Below are 13000 nucleotides of genomic sequence, written 5' to 3'. Positions count from 1 at the left end.
CTTGATCATTAAATGATTTTTTTCTCATGAGCCGAATGACCAGGTCACGTTTCCCGACCGCTGATAGCGCGCCTTCCCCTCTAATACAGAGTGAGTGACATGAGTACTCTTTTGGGGGCAGTCCCATGCTCTTGGCTGTGCTCTTAATGATGCTGACCACCTGGGCCGTATTGATTGTTTCTCTCTGAGAGATAGAAGAAGGAAATGGACCCACGGTCACATTTTCGAAACGCCACCTTGCCCGCACCTCTAAACAGTACTGTACTGCTAAGTCGTCATCTGAACGGTATCCGTGATGTACACATTTCCGGTCACATCATATTTCCGGTCGAGTCAACCTTGTATTATTGGTTAATCTATTTGGTTGGCTAGACGTGGATCATCCACTGGGTGTCTCATTTCGTTTGAGGTACGATGCAAAAATTTTCACGCCATTCAAGCTCACAGGGGCCAAGCAAATATCCAGCATCAGAGCAGGGCATGCAGCTCGTGAAGAAAGGAATGTATATCCGGAGCAAAGGTTGGGGTGGGGTGGGGTGGGGGGTTGGGGGTGGGGTAAGAATCTGTGCGGCCGCGTAGAACGAAATGTGCTCGTCAAGTGCCACCGGACCCATGCTGACCTACCTCTCAAAAGGATCTGAGGAAGGTATGTTTGAAGTGATCGATCACAGGGCTTCGCGCGGGTTTTGTGTTGGGTTTCAAGAGTCCCACTTCCTTATCAGGCAGGCTACCATCGTTATAGCCCTCCGCCTTGTTGCGGACACGTTTCCAGGTCGCACCTTCGTTCAAAGATGGATCGCAAAGCATGAAGATCATATCTCTTTCCGGAAGGCTCGAATGCTAGAGAAAAACGAGCTGAAGCTTCTACAGAGGAAGTAGGGCGATATTACTACGGAAATCTAGAAGAAGCTAGTGACAAACTAAAATTGCGCAACTGCCTGGCCCAGCTTTGGAATTGTGATGAGACTGGGGAATGGCGCTACCAGCAGCGAGTAATTACACCTCGGGGTATGCCTGACAACATTCAACGCTTCACGGCCCGCAAGAATGCTAGCATTTTGGGGTGTATCAATGCAGCTGGAGGTCATATGTCTTCCATGCATATTTTCGCTGGACAGAGACAAAAGGTGGAGTGGATGGAGGACGCACCGCCGGATGCTATTGTCGCCTGGGTCGATCTGTAGTATTGCATGTTAGTATTGAGCAAAACAACCACAAATTTGCATTTTGTAAGCCACAGGACTTTAATTTTATCTTAAAGTTATTGTGGGTCATCAGGTGGCCGAAAAATACGTTACATACGGATAGTGTTTAATCATAACGCCCTGGGCAATCCGGTCGCCTTTTTAATCTCGAATAGAATTTCCATGGAATGGGCGTTTGTAGCTTCCAGTCTGACTGGCTTGCCTTGCTTGTCCCTCACGACCAAGTTGTGTGTCTTCATGCAGTGTACCCTGTCTTTTCCGGTTGATCTATCGATGGTTACTGGACCCCAGAGCTCTGAGCATCTAACCAAGACGAAGAAGCCCAAAACGATTGATCCTTAAAGAAGCCGCCCTCGTAGGTCGCTGAGATCGATAATCTTTCGCATCTTAAGCAGCATTGATGTTGTAACTGGCTGTTACCGGACCACCCGACTGCTCGTGCGTTTGCACCTGAGCGACAAGCTCCAATTCCGGACCATGGTAATCAAGCTTAGCATTACGGACTGCTGTGTGTGCGAAGGTCACTGCTGCGATTTATCCCTTCGGATGCCTGATACTTGTTTCCTATCCTTGACTTGATGTGTCCCTCTGAGGCACACAGTCTGGAGAGTAGTCAGATCATCCTTGCTTATTGTGCCCTGGGTAGCTCATCGATCCACACGGAGAATCCAAAGTCATTACCGAAAGACTCCCAAAACTTGAAGGTCTGCTATAATGTCCGAGTTTTCTTTCTGCGATCGATGCTCTTTAGAGATGTCGAGTCTTCTTCTCGATTCGCTGCTGTCGTCGCTCATTGTCTGTATGAAGTTACAGTAGTTAGTCAATGTGTGAACATCGCAATTCAGTGTCTACTCCATGCTCCTTATGCCTTTGAAGGTGTGTGTCAAGAAATGCAGACGATGATGAGCTTGGCTCAGGGCGCATTTGCGTAGGTCGTCCTACCCGATTGTGGATTGACACTTGATCTTGTCGATGATTTTGGTGAGTCAACTACAGTCGCTCAATCCTGGAAGTGGGCTCAAGCAGACGCATAGGAACGCCTGCGAACTCGTTTGCGAAGACCAACTGTATCCACCTGATCAGGTCCTTCAGAAGGACTCCGTCATTAGCAGACCTCGTCTAAAAAGGGATTAACCACGTTTCCGGTCTTGTTTTGGTGTGGGTTAATCATGCTATTCAAAGTGGGAAATGTGAGACCTTTAATGGATTCGAGTTTACCAACTATCGGTGGCTAATTGACCCAGGCGTTTCTGTTGCTTGCAGCGCATAATTCCATCCAGCGAGAGGTCGGACAGTAACGTTCTCTTATCTGTCTTTTCACAGCCCAGTACCGAGCAATCGGACACGACTGAGGCTGTGTTGGGAAACAGAGAAGCCAGTCCACCACAGAAGTGAGTCAAGTGTGGAAAACGCGATGACGAGCCGCCGATAGCCCACGCCTCATCAGCACTTGCAAGACAATGATTGAGCGCTGACATTTCGTTTAAAAAGCTTGCTGTCACTGTAAAAGCCTTTCGGCTGCTTGAGCTCATGCCCTATTTGATAGACGCCTTTCTCTCCAAAACACTGTAAAGGCGCGGTTTATCGATGTTAATGACTGCAGCAAGATCAGGCATGGATAGCGCTACCAGCCCCTTTGGTGTGACTGGATATGAAAGGCAAGGTACCTTATTAGAGTGTAGATGTTGCTGCACGCAACCACACGCAGTCTTGCAGCTGCAGAAGCTAGAGTGCGATTTATATCGTCATCAAGTTTTGAGATCTCTTCACACACCCCTTCCAGCCCCTCCACAAACACTAAAGCCGCGTTGTGTAAAATTATGAAGTCCCCTTCGGGTTCATGGTATTTCTTCCCCTTTTTCAGCAACGCCACCTCTTTTAACAAATCGTTCTCTGCCAAAGGACCTTTCACACCGGAGATAGTACACAGCTTGCTCAGCAACCTCTCAAAACGATCTTGCTGCTGTTGTATAAGTGTAGATAATCATTGAAGAGATACGAAAACCGCATTTGCCTATAGCTACCTCTCTCAATGCAAGCAAAAACGTCCACCACACCAAACGCGGGCTGCACGTGGCTTTCTTATCTACCAGGTATCCACGAATGGTAAATCCGTGCACGCAAAGCTAATCCGATACATTGTACATCGATAGCCAGGGTGCTCGATCCCTCGTGTGGTACTATGTTACCCACACAGGAAGCGCATTTCGCGTCCTCCTCTTCAGTTATGCTCTGGGCGACCTCGTTTGACACTGTGTTACCCACACAGGATGCATATTCGACGTCTTCCTCTTCAGGGTCTGGGCGACCGTGTGTAGGTCGCTGTTACCCACCTTGGACACGCTATTACAAGCGTTCGTGACAGCTGCAGCTGTCTGCGGAACTATGTTACCCGCTTGTGGACCTAAGTTTTCCACTTGGCCAGCGCCTCCTCTGGGTACCGCAACCATCGAAGCATCCTCGGAGTCGTCATATAAATCGACGGCTCCCTGGCTTCTGGCAGCGACCCTTGAGGATGGCTTGGGGAAAGTCCGCCTGCGATGTCTCTCCGCGGGACATTCACGCTTGAAGTGTCCCAGCTTCTTGCAGCCAAAGCATCGAATGTCGCGCTGCTCGGCGGACCCGACTTCCACGGGATTTGGTCCGGTGGGGTTTTCTCGACCGGGATTCGACACAGAATTCCATGGCCATGCTGAGGCCGACGTGCGCGCCTACCGATAGCTGTATTTTTCTTTGGGACCACTTGAATCACCTCCTGGAGGGTGCTTGACTGCGCCCGGAACAGATGAGCGCGCACCGGATCCACCCGAAGGCCGTCCATGAACACAGTCACATCGATGTGTTCGCTGAGTGGGTTGCCCACTAGCGACGCCGTGAGCTCCAGCATCTCTTGGTCTTACTCGTGCAGCTCGCGCCTTCCTTGCTTGCATGAGAGGAAGCGCAAATGCTGTCGGTACTCGTAGTTCGCCGGAAGGAAGCTGTTCGCACAGCTGAGCCCAGGATGTGAAACATCCAGGCGATGTTGCCTCCCGCGTGTTCGCCCAGCTGCTAGCTCGACCGCTAAGGTTGGAAAGCACAAAAGCAACGCGGAGTTGCTCGGTCGAGATCAAAGCCGCGTCCATCGCGAGCTCTACCTCTCGAACCCAGAAGTGAAGGTTCGCACCTTCTTTCCCTTCATACGGCTTCACCTTCAGCCGTATTGGCTTCGGGGTGTGGCGGCTTGTCTCCGCCGCCGGAGCCTGCAAATTTCCCCGCACAAGTGCGATTAGCCCTCGCTTGTAGGTGTCAAAAGCATTGACATGCTTCTTCTGCTCAGCCGGTGTCGACGCTACCAAGCTCCGTAGAGCCTCCATCCCGAAGACTCCCGAACCGACTCAAACTGTGAGTCGTTCAGATGAGATAAGTCGTCCTATCCATGGCGATGAGTCTCAGATAGGTCCAGGTAGTCTACCCGCGTTGGCGTGGATTGACTAAAAGTGCAACCAAGTGTGACGGGGTCACACAGCCCCTTGCGCTATAGGAAGTCGATTAGTATTTCACAGGTTTAAGGGGGCGAAGTGACCAATTTAAGGTAAGTTGTGAGCTGAATGTATTTACAGGTAGGCTAAGCTTGAGAAACTATAAGTCACCTATAGTAAAGCTATGTCATCAGCCAATGGTTGGCCTTTGACGCCCCTGGTATTATGTACATGTAGCAGGTATCCCGAAGTGCTAATGTGTCACACTTCATGTAGCATATGGGGATTCGTACCCCTTTACACGATCTGATTGGCTACTCGGTCCGTGGTGAGCACTCTGGTAAAAAGCTGCATGTACCGCTGGAATGAGACCAATTCGTGCTATGTGATGCTGTTTTACGTTGTATCGGTCTGAGCACGCACAAACGCAAAAGGAAAAAATAGAAGCTCTCCTCAACATAGTCATCGACAGGAGTTTTTGCAGCTCATTTCTTAAGCATAGGTCAACAAAACACTGCTCTGTTTAAGGGCCGTGTTTAGTGATTTTAATCTATCGGACAATAATGTCACACAATAATAGGGTCAGACTTTGAAAAAAATCCGGGGTTTCTAAAAGCATGACTCGCTAATTACAATCGGGCATGAGCTTTGAAAACAGCGCGTAGATACTGCGGCTACGAAGCAGACGCACTACAGTACTTGCAGATCACTTTAATTTTTAGGCTTTGGAGAAAAAGGTAAGAAGTAAATAAAAGTAAGGATTGAAAACTTAAGACTATTAAACGAACAAGCAGTTTCAATATAGCGCCCCGGAGGGGATTTTACTTACTTACAAGTACTATGATCTGAAAGAGCTAGAGTATGCATTTAAGACCACGACCGAGTAGAGTCTTGGATTACGATGGACTTGCAGAAAATGAAAAAATAAGATCGTCAGATGATTAAAAATAAACAAACTTACTTGGAAGTAGATTCTGATGTTTTAATATAGCGCCACTTATTAATGAGTAGTACTGTGAAAGTTGAAAAAAGAAGAAATCCATTTTACCAAATTACTACCGCTTACGCAGCGTACAAGTTGAACGCCGAGGACGTCGTCAACGTCAACCCCTTCGCTGCCATATCCTTCAAGAATTGCTGCGCAAAACAACGGGCCACAAAGTCAAGTTACAGATTATTCAAGTGGAACATCTACATAGCATGTTCTTACCTCAGCTTCAGCCTCGAATCCAGCCACCGGCGACGAACAATCCGTCAGAATTACAAGATCACTCAGTCTTTCCACCGGCCAATTGTCCACAAGATCGCGGACAGTGAAGTTCACGCAGTGTGAAAGCGCCTCACCCACAATGACGAGCTTGCCAGCGCGTTGTAGCGACTTGATCAGCGCCGTATTCAAGCTGCAAACCGATAAAATTAAAATAGTACTAAGTATTTCGAAATATTTCTACGACCTCTTCAATGGTTCATCACCTCGTGGACGGATCGTAGGGCAGTTCATACTCCGCTTTCAAAGCAGAATAATGCTCAGTTAGCGGATTGCTGCCTTTCATCACGTATTGGATCGGCTTCAGCGACGCCTTCGTCCACTCAAGCGCAGACTCGAGCACGTCTGGAACGATATTGTGGCCCGGTGATCCGATAATACAGTGCTCCGGCCAGATTGTGAGTGAGAACTTGCCACTAGCCTCGAGTGATTGAGTGTACTCCAGCACATATTCGTTCAAGCTCGAGTCTCGTGGCTTCCACACTCCGTCCGTGATGTTCTGCGCGTAGATCGGCGTGAACGGACTTGGAGATTTCCCAGCCTCGTTCTCCCAGAAGATTCCATGTGCGATGTGGTAGCGTTGGTGCGAGTCCATGGTCAGGACGACTTGTGATAGCTCGGCTGTGTGGCTCGAGATAAACGCAGCAATTCGAGCAGCGTCTGCGTTGGCAGAGTCGATAGCGAGGGACCCTCCCGGATGGAAGCTCACTTGCTGGTCGACAACGAGGATGCCGAGTCCGCCTTCGGGTATTTCATTCGCCAACCGAGTAGACTTCATTATGTCGCTCTCGACCCCAGCAGTGCAGTCCGTATCGTCGACTGTTGCAGTGATTGTAGATAGCAGCAACGCAGCACAGGAAGCAACCCAACCGAGTTTGAAGTGGAGCATGGAGTAGAGCTTGATAGTACCAAGTAATCGGTAGTTTTGAAAATGTGAAATGTGGCTTCGAGCAGCAAGACCCGTCGACCCACGTACACACGCAGACGTTGTATTACATTTTTACGGTTCATTTTTTATGCAAGATTTATTTATCTGACCATGATACCCGACGGTGTTGGGTACCATGGTCAGTTGTGCTGATTTCTGTTAACAGATCCTTTGAAGTATCTGCGCGTTTGGTCTCCGGCTGACAGCCCCAGGGTGACCAAAGTCTTCCACAGATTGTTAGAGGAAAAGTCTTGAGCCGCATAACACGCGATCACGCGACGCAAGTCGCTCAGCATCTCGCTGAGTGTGGTCTGCCTCGCCGTTCTGGTGACTTTGGTAACGGAAGCAAACCGCTCCATGGTGTTTCACACTCTCGGGGCCCACAGCGTCAGCGCGACCCCATCCAGGCGGTGGAAGGACAGACATACTCTCTGTCGTTTCCGAAGCTGCCTCGTCACCGGAGTACGTGCTTATCATATATATTTTTTTATTTAGCAAATTCATTGTATATTTTTTTACTTGTTGTAGACTTCCTGCTGGAAGAACGCTACATACCGACCTGGTATCACTTCAGCCTTCATTTAACGCGAGTTGTGCCAGTATTTGTACGAGTTCACGCTCATCGTAGATACTCAAATTCAATGGTGGATATTGTCGATCAGGCTGTAGTGGATCTAAGAGATTTAGCCAGCCCAGTCGCTTAACGCATTCTTCTTGGTCTTCTAACGACAATCCGTCGAATATCTACACGAAAGCAACACGTTAATTATCCTAAGTGCGGTACGTGTTACCGATATGCTTACGTGGATAAAGTTCTCGAGATCGACGATACGAGAGAAAACCAGACAAGCCGCTCGAGCTCGAGCTCTTACTGCGTTAGGGAATGCTGCTACCAGCTCTTGTGCTTGGACGCTAGTAAGCCAGCGATCTGCCACCAGAATCTCCAGTAACTGTAATTTCTGCTGTAACCCTCCCACCGTATTCGTGAGTCGATCCATCGTTTGGCCCGCGATGCTTCGTCTTTTATTCCGATTCCGTTTTTCAGTAGCTCCATGATCTCTCACAAACCTCCTCACTGAGGAGTCCTCAGTACTTCCCAGCGCAGTAAAGCTTGCGTCCTCTTCTTCTCATTGGACGGAGTTACCGGTAGCTCTTCCTCTTTGTCGCCACAGATCGCGGAGATCTCACTATCGTCTGGATGTTGTGCCAATACGACTACCAGCTGTTCGAATCGACGTTGACTCAGTGGCTTCGTGCCTCGTGGAGGTCGAGTTGTACTCACGTAATAGAAGAAAAGCTTGGAAGGCAGCACAGAGCGTTCAGCCGGTCCTAGCAGCGTATGGAGGATGTAAGAGCTAGAGAGCAATACCGGTTCGCCAAGTGGTGACGTAGGGTTCGTCACGGGGGGATTGTTCTCCATGTGTCGATCGCTTCTAAAAGTAGGAGCCATTTAAATGTAAATACACTTAAATGTCAACTTTAGGAAACTAATCAGGAAGTAACGTAAACACGTAAGTGCCGGGCAAAAGGCCGCGACAGGACTGCGGTGTCTGGCGAGGCTGCTCTTCTCTGCTGCTCTCTGATGAGCGGCAGGCGTCAAAACGCAAAGTGTTGAGCAGCCTCCGCCAGAACACCGCTGTACCGCAAAAGTAGATTAGTATACAAATAGCAAATAAGTCAATACTAAACTCTAGATAAATGCACTCTCGTTTGAGTACACCATCTTGGCAGCGCACAGCCAACGATGTCCTTGTGCATACAGTCCTTGGTATAGTCCTTCGCCATTGCACGCATGTGTACTCAGTGTAGCCGGTTGTAGTGCAGCCGCAAGCTGCACTGCCAGGCGCATGAGTGTCCTTGGGATGTGTCTTTGCAGACACTGGCAGTGGACGGTGGCTCGTAGATGGGGGCACCGGACACTGGCAGACTGCAATGCACTGGCGCTCGACACGCAGGTAAGTTTTATAGCTCACACTCCCACTTGATCTCGGCGACGCACTTGGAAGTCGACGCGATCACACACGCGCATCCTAGTTGCCGCCATAGTCCTAGTAGTAGCGTAGTCGCAGCTCAAAGACAATAGCAGTCCACTCAGTAACAGTACTCCCACTCGATCGCCCTCGTCTTCATCAATGTCGCTCAGGTACAGCCTCCGCATCAACAGCAGTAGTCAACGCAGTAGCAGTAGTCGTAGTTGTAGCCATGTCCTCGGATACGTTGTCATCGCTCGACACAATAGGTAAGACTTTCATAGCCTTGCGAAAGTGCGTGAACTTCACCACTGCAAGTGCCTTTGTCATTATATCGGCCACCATCTCATCAGTTCCGATGTGTTGGGTTGTAAGTTGCTTCAACTCCACATGGCGTCTGATCATGTGGGACTTGTTATCGATATGTTTCGATTTCGAATGTTTGCCAGGTTTCGCAGTTAAGGCAATGGCTCCTTGATTGTCTCCCAGTAGTTGAGGTACTGGATGCTTCCAGCTCAACTCTTTGCATAGGCCAGCAAGCCACAACAAGTCCTTGGTCGCCTCTGCCATTGCTACGTACTCAGCTTCACAGGTACTAAGCGCGTTGATCTCTTGCTTGCGAGATGCGTAGGAGATGACGTTGTCGTCCAGCATAGTGATGTAGCCACTGATACTCCGTCGATCCACAGGGTCGTTCGCATAATCAGCATCAGAGTAGCCACTAACTTGCACATCAGTCTGTAGCTTCACATTCATCACTAGTCCGTAGTCACATGTAGCCTTCAGGTAACGCAGCACCCTCTTGGCTTGTGCGAAATGCATATGATCATAGCTCGCAAGATACTTGCCCAGGTGTCGGGTAGCATGAGCTATGTCAGGTCTCGATGCACTAACGAGGTACTGGAGAGCACCCACCAGTTCTCTGTAGGGAAGATACTCCTTCGAAGCAGGCACGTCTGTCTTCGAGGGCGTCGTAGCTTCTGGTGTAGCGCAGCCATTACAGTTCTCCATATGAAAACGCTTCAACACCTCCAGTACGTACTGCTTCTGGCAGTACACTATTTGCCGGCGCGGCCGGTCAATCAGGATCTCGACGCCTAAGAGATATTTGACTGTGCCCATCGTCGTGAGCTCGAATATCTCTTGCAGTGAGGCAGCGATTGTGGCACACAGGTCACGTGAACCCATCAGCAGTAGATCGTCCACGTAAACAGTCAGTAGCAACTTGACTTCACCATCCTTCCTCAATGTATATAGGCCGTAGTCAGAGTCCGTCCTAGTAAAGCCCATCGCAACAAGCTTCGCATGAAGCGTGCGATTCCAAACGTTCGGTGCTTGCTTCAGTCCGTACAGGCTCTTCAACAATCTGCAAATGGACCCAGGTCCATCCACCTGGAAGCCAGGAGGCTACTCCATGAAGACAGTCTCGTCCAAGTCTCCATACAGAAAAGCCGTCTTCACGTCAAATTGCAACACCTCCCAACCTCTTTGTACAGCGTAGTGGATAGCCGCACGTATGGTTTCGAACCGGATCACAGGTGCATAGGTCTCAGAGTAGTTAATCCCAAGTTGTTGTTTGAATCCATGGATCACTAGTCGCGCCTTGAAACGTTTGATTCGTCCACGCTCATCTCGCTTCACAGCAAAGACCCACCTACACGTTATCACCTTCACTTTCTTGGCATCTTTGCGGGGTACAAGTTTCCAGGTCTTGTGACCCTTCAACGATTGAAGTTCCACCAACATTGCAGCTCTCCACTGCTGCCAGTACTTGCTTGCACGTGCTTGTTTGTACGTCGTCGGAATCTGCACATCCGTAGTCATAGCCTGCACTAGGCCTACCACGTAATCCGACAATCGAACATTCGCCTTCTGCTTCCTTCTTGGTCGCTTTAGGCAGGGCTCTCTTGATGGAGATTGAATCTCGAAGCCACTTGTCTCCTTCTCCACCATTGCAGGTTTCTTCTTTGTTCTGCGTCTCTTGCGCTTCCTCACTTCCAAACCTTCCTCGGTTTCTTCCGTAGGATCCTGCAACACGGCTGGTGCTGCAACACCAGCAGTCTCCGCACTGTCCTTGCTCACAGGTGCGTCAACGATTGACAAACTTCCACTTGAACTTAACTCAGTTTCTGCAGGTTCGTCAGCAAGTGGTACCGCCTCAAGTGGCTTCTCCGCACTAGAGATGCCGTCACTCCAACCTGGAAGGTACGTTTCCATGTTGGTCTTGATGCGCGCCACAGGTACAGTCTCGCGTAGAGTATGATCACCATCAAAGAATGCGTTCTCTAATAGATGCTTCATGTAGATGCCATCGGTTGTGAATTCTTCATGGAACTTCACATTCCCACTACGAGCTGTCACCACTTGAGCTGTCACCAGGTCAATGAACTTGTAGCCTAGGGTCGATTCGCTATAACCCAGTAATAGACACAGTCTTGCCCTCGCTTCCAGCTTTTCTTTCGCTTGTCTTGACTCAGGGGGGATACGCACGTGTGCCAGACAGCCCCAAGTACGCAAATCATCCAGCATGGGCTCCGATTCGTACAGTTTCTGGTGCGGGGACACCAATCCTAAAGGCTTGGTGGGTAGCCAGTTTAACGTCGTCACCACATGCAGGAAGGCTTCTCCCCACAAGGAGTTGGGCATGTGTGTAGCCATCAGCATCGCTCTGATTCTTGGTAGAACCACACCATTAGCACGCTCCACAATGCCGTTCTCTTGAGGAGAATAGGCGTTCGTAAACTGCTGCTCAATCCCTTGGTCGACGCAGTAGTCACTTAGCTCCTTGCTTGCAAATTCACCTCCTTGGTCAGAGTGTAGTCGTCGCACCTTCTTCTCAGGAAAACGAGTTCGCAGCCTGTTCAGTAGGACCTTGATGTGAAACGTTGCTTCACTCTTCTTCTTGAGTAGGAACGGCCACTTGTACCTTGTAGACTCATCTATGATAAAGAGAAACATTGTAGCTCCATCCACAGACTGTTCGTTCACAGAGCAAATGTCCATCATGAGAGTCTCCAGAGGTTCGGACTTCCGCGATGGAATCCGTTTATAAGACATTCGTTTTGCCTTCCTGGCAGCACAAGCAACGCACTCGTAGGAAGTCAGACCTTTTGCATTCATCTTAACTCCAACATCGAGTTTGTTTGCCAACACTTTCACCGTCTCCATGCTCATATGACCAAATCGTTGGTGAAGCAGCTCCATGGCTTTCTTGCTGTCCATGTCCTCTTTTAGAGCCGCCATCACCATTACTCCAGTCACTTTTTCTGCACGTAGTCGGTAGATACTGTCACGCATCATGAACTTGAGTGATGTGCTTGGCTTGGAGATCCAAGCAGTCTGTTGGTCCTCTGAGCATGTCAACTTGAAGTTGCCCTTCGTTTGTAGGTAGCCCAAACTAATGATGTTCACCTTCGCGTTCGGTGTGTACACCACGTCGTCCAGGAGACGGTCCTCGAGCTGGCCAGTTGCCTGGTTAACAACACGCAATAGCACAGACCCACAAACAGAAGTGTGTTCAGTTGTGCCATTCGCAAAGTCAAGTCGACTAGCTTGGTCTTCCCTTATGGTAGTAAACAATGACAGGTCACCACAGACATTTGCCTGGGATCCTGAATCAAGTATCCACTCCACAAACTCAGACTGAGCTGATTGCATACCTTGGTTCTGGTTCACAGCGTTGACTTGACGAGAGCTGGGTGGTCTGTTCTCACGACGGTCTTCAAATCGACGCGGAGACATGTTCCGCCCTTGGAAATTGTCACGTCGAGGTGAAGGTCCTCGTCCTCTCGAAGGATTGTCACGCCACTGCTGCTGCGGAGACGACGGTCCATAGCGACTCAGTCGATCATCGCGTTGGGGTGGCGGCTCATAGCGACTCGGTCTCTCGTTACGCCACTGCTGCTGACGCGGTGGAGATCGATAACGCCCTGGATTCCCTCTTGGTTCACATCCTCGCATTGACGGAGAACGGCCTCTTCCTCTTGGTGGAGTTCGTTCTCGATTGAAGAATCGGGGCGGTGACCGACTTCGTCCTCGTCCTTGAATAGGAGGGTCAAAGTGTCCAACATCTTGACTCCAGAGTCCTCTCTCGTACGCACTCTCCGAGTTAGGTCTGTGATCATTGCCGCATCCCTGGTTCTTGGTGTCTGTCAAACCCGACATCAGGACGA

The 13000-nt window shown here is 49.7% G+C and overlaps 2 protein-coding genes across 2 annotated transcripts; both read right to left on the bottom strand.

Annotated features, from left to right (window-relative positions):
- Window positions 1-5725: 5725 nt before the first annotated feature.
- PITG_11591 (uncharacterized protein) lies at window positions 5726-6708 on the bottom strand (the record flags this gene model as incomplete). The annotated part of the gene is made up of 3 exons (XM_002901094.1): window positions 5726-5800; window positions 5874-6063; window positions 6137-6708. The coding sequence occupies 3 exons, from the start codon at window positions 6706-6708 to the stop codon at window positions 5726-5728; spliced, it is 837 nt and encodes a 278-aa protein (XP_002901140.1).
- Window positions 6709-7095: 387 nt separating this feature from the next.
- On the bottom strand, window positions 7096-7856 carry PITG_11590 (uncharacterized protein; the record flags this gene model as incomplete). The annotated part of the gene is made up of 4 exons (XM_002901093.1): window positions 7096-7154; window positions 7200-7285; window positions 7445-7602; window positions 7662-7856. 4 exons carry the CDS (start codon window positions 7854-7856, stop codon window positions 7096-7098), a joined length of 498 nt encoding a protein of 165 aa, XP_002901139.1.
- Between the last annotated feature and the right edge of the window lie 5144 nt (window positions 7857-13000).

Source organism: Phytophthora infestans, genomic scaffold (assembly GCF_000142945.1).
Source record: "Phytophthora infestans T30-4 supercont1.22 genomic scaffold, whole genome shotgun sequence".
NCBI classification, from domain to species: domain Eukaryota; phylum Oomycota; class Peronosporomycetes; order Peronosporales; family Peronosporaceae; genus Phytophthora; species Phytophthora infestans.
The sequence above is the reverse complement of the archived record's forward strand: the minus strand, read 5'-3'. Positions and strand labels throughout refer to the sequence as shown.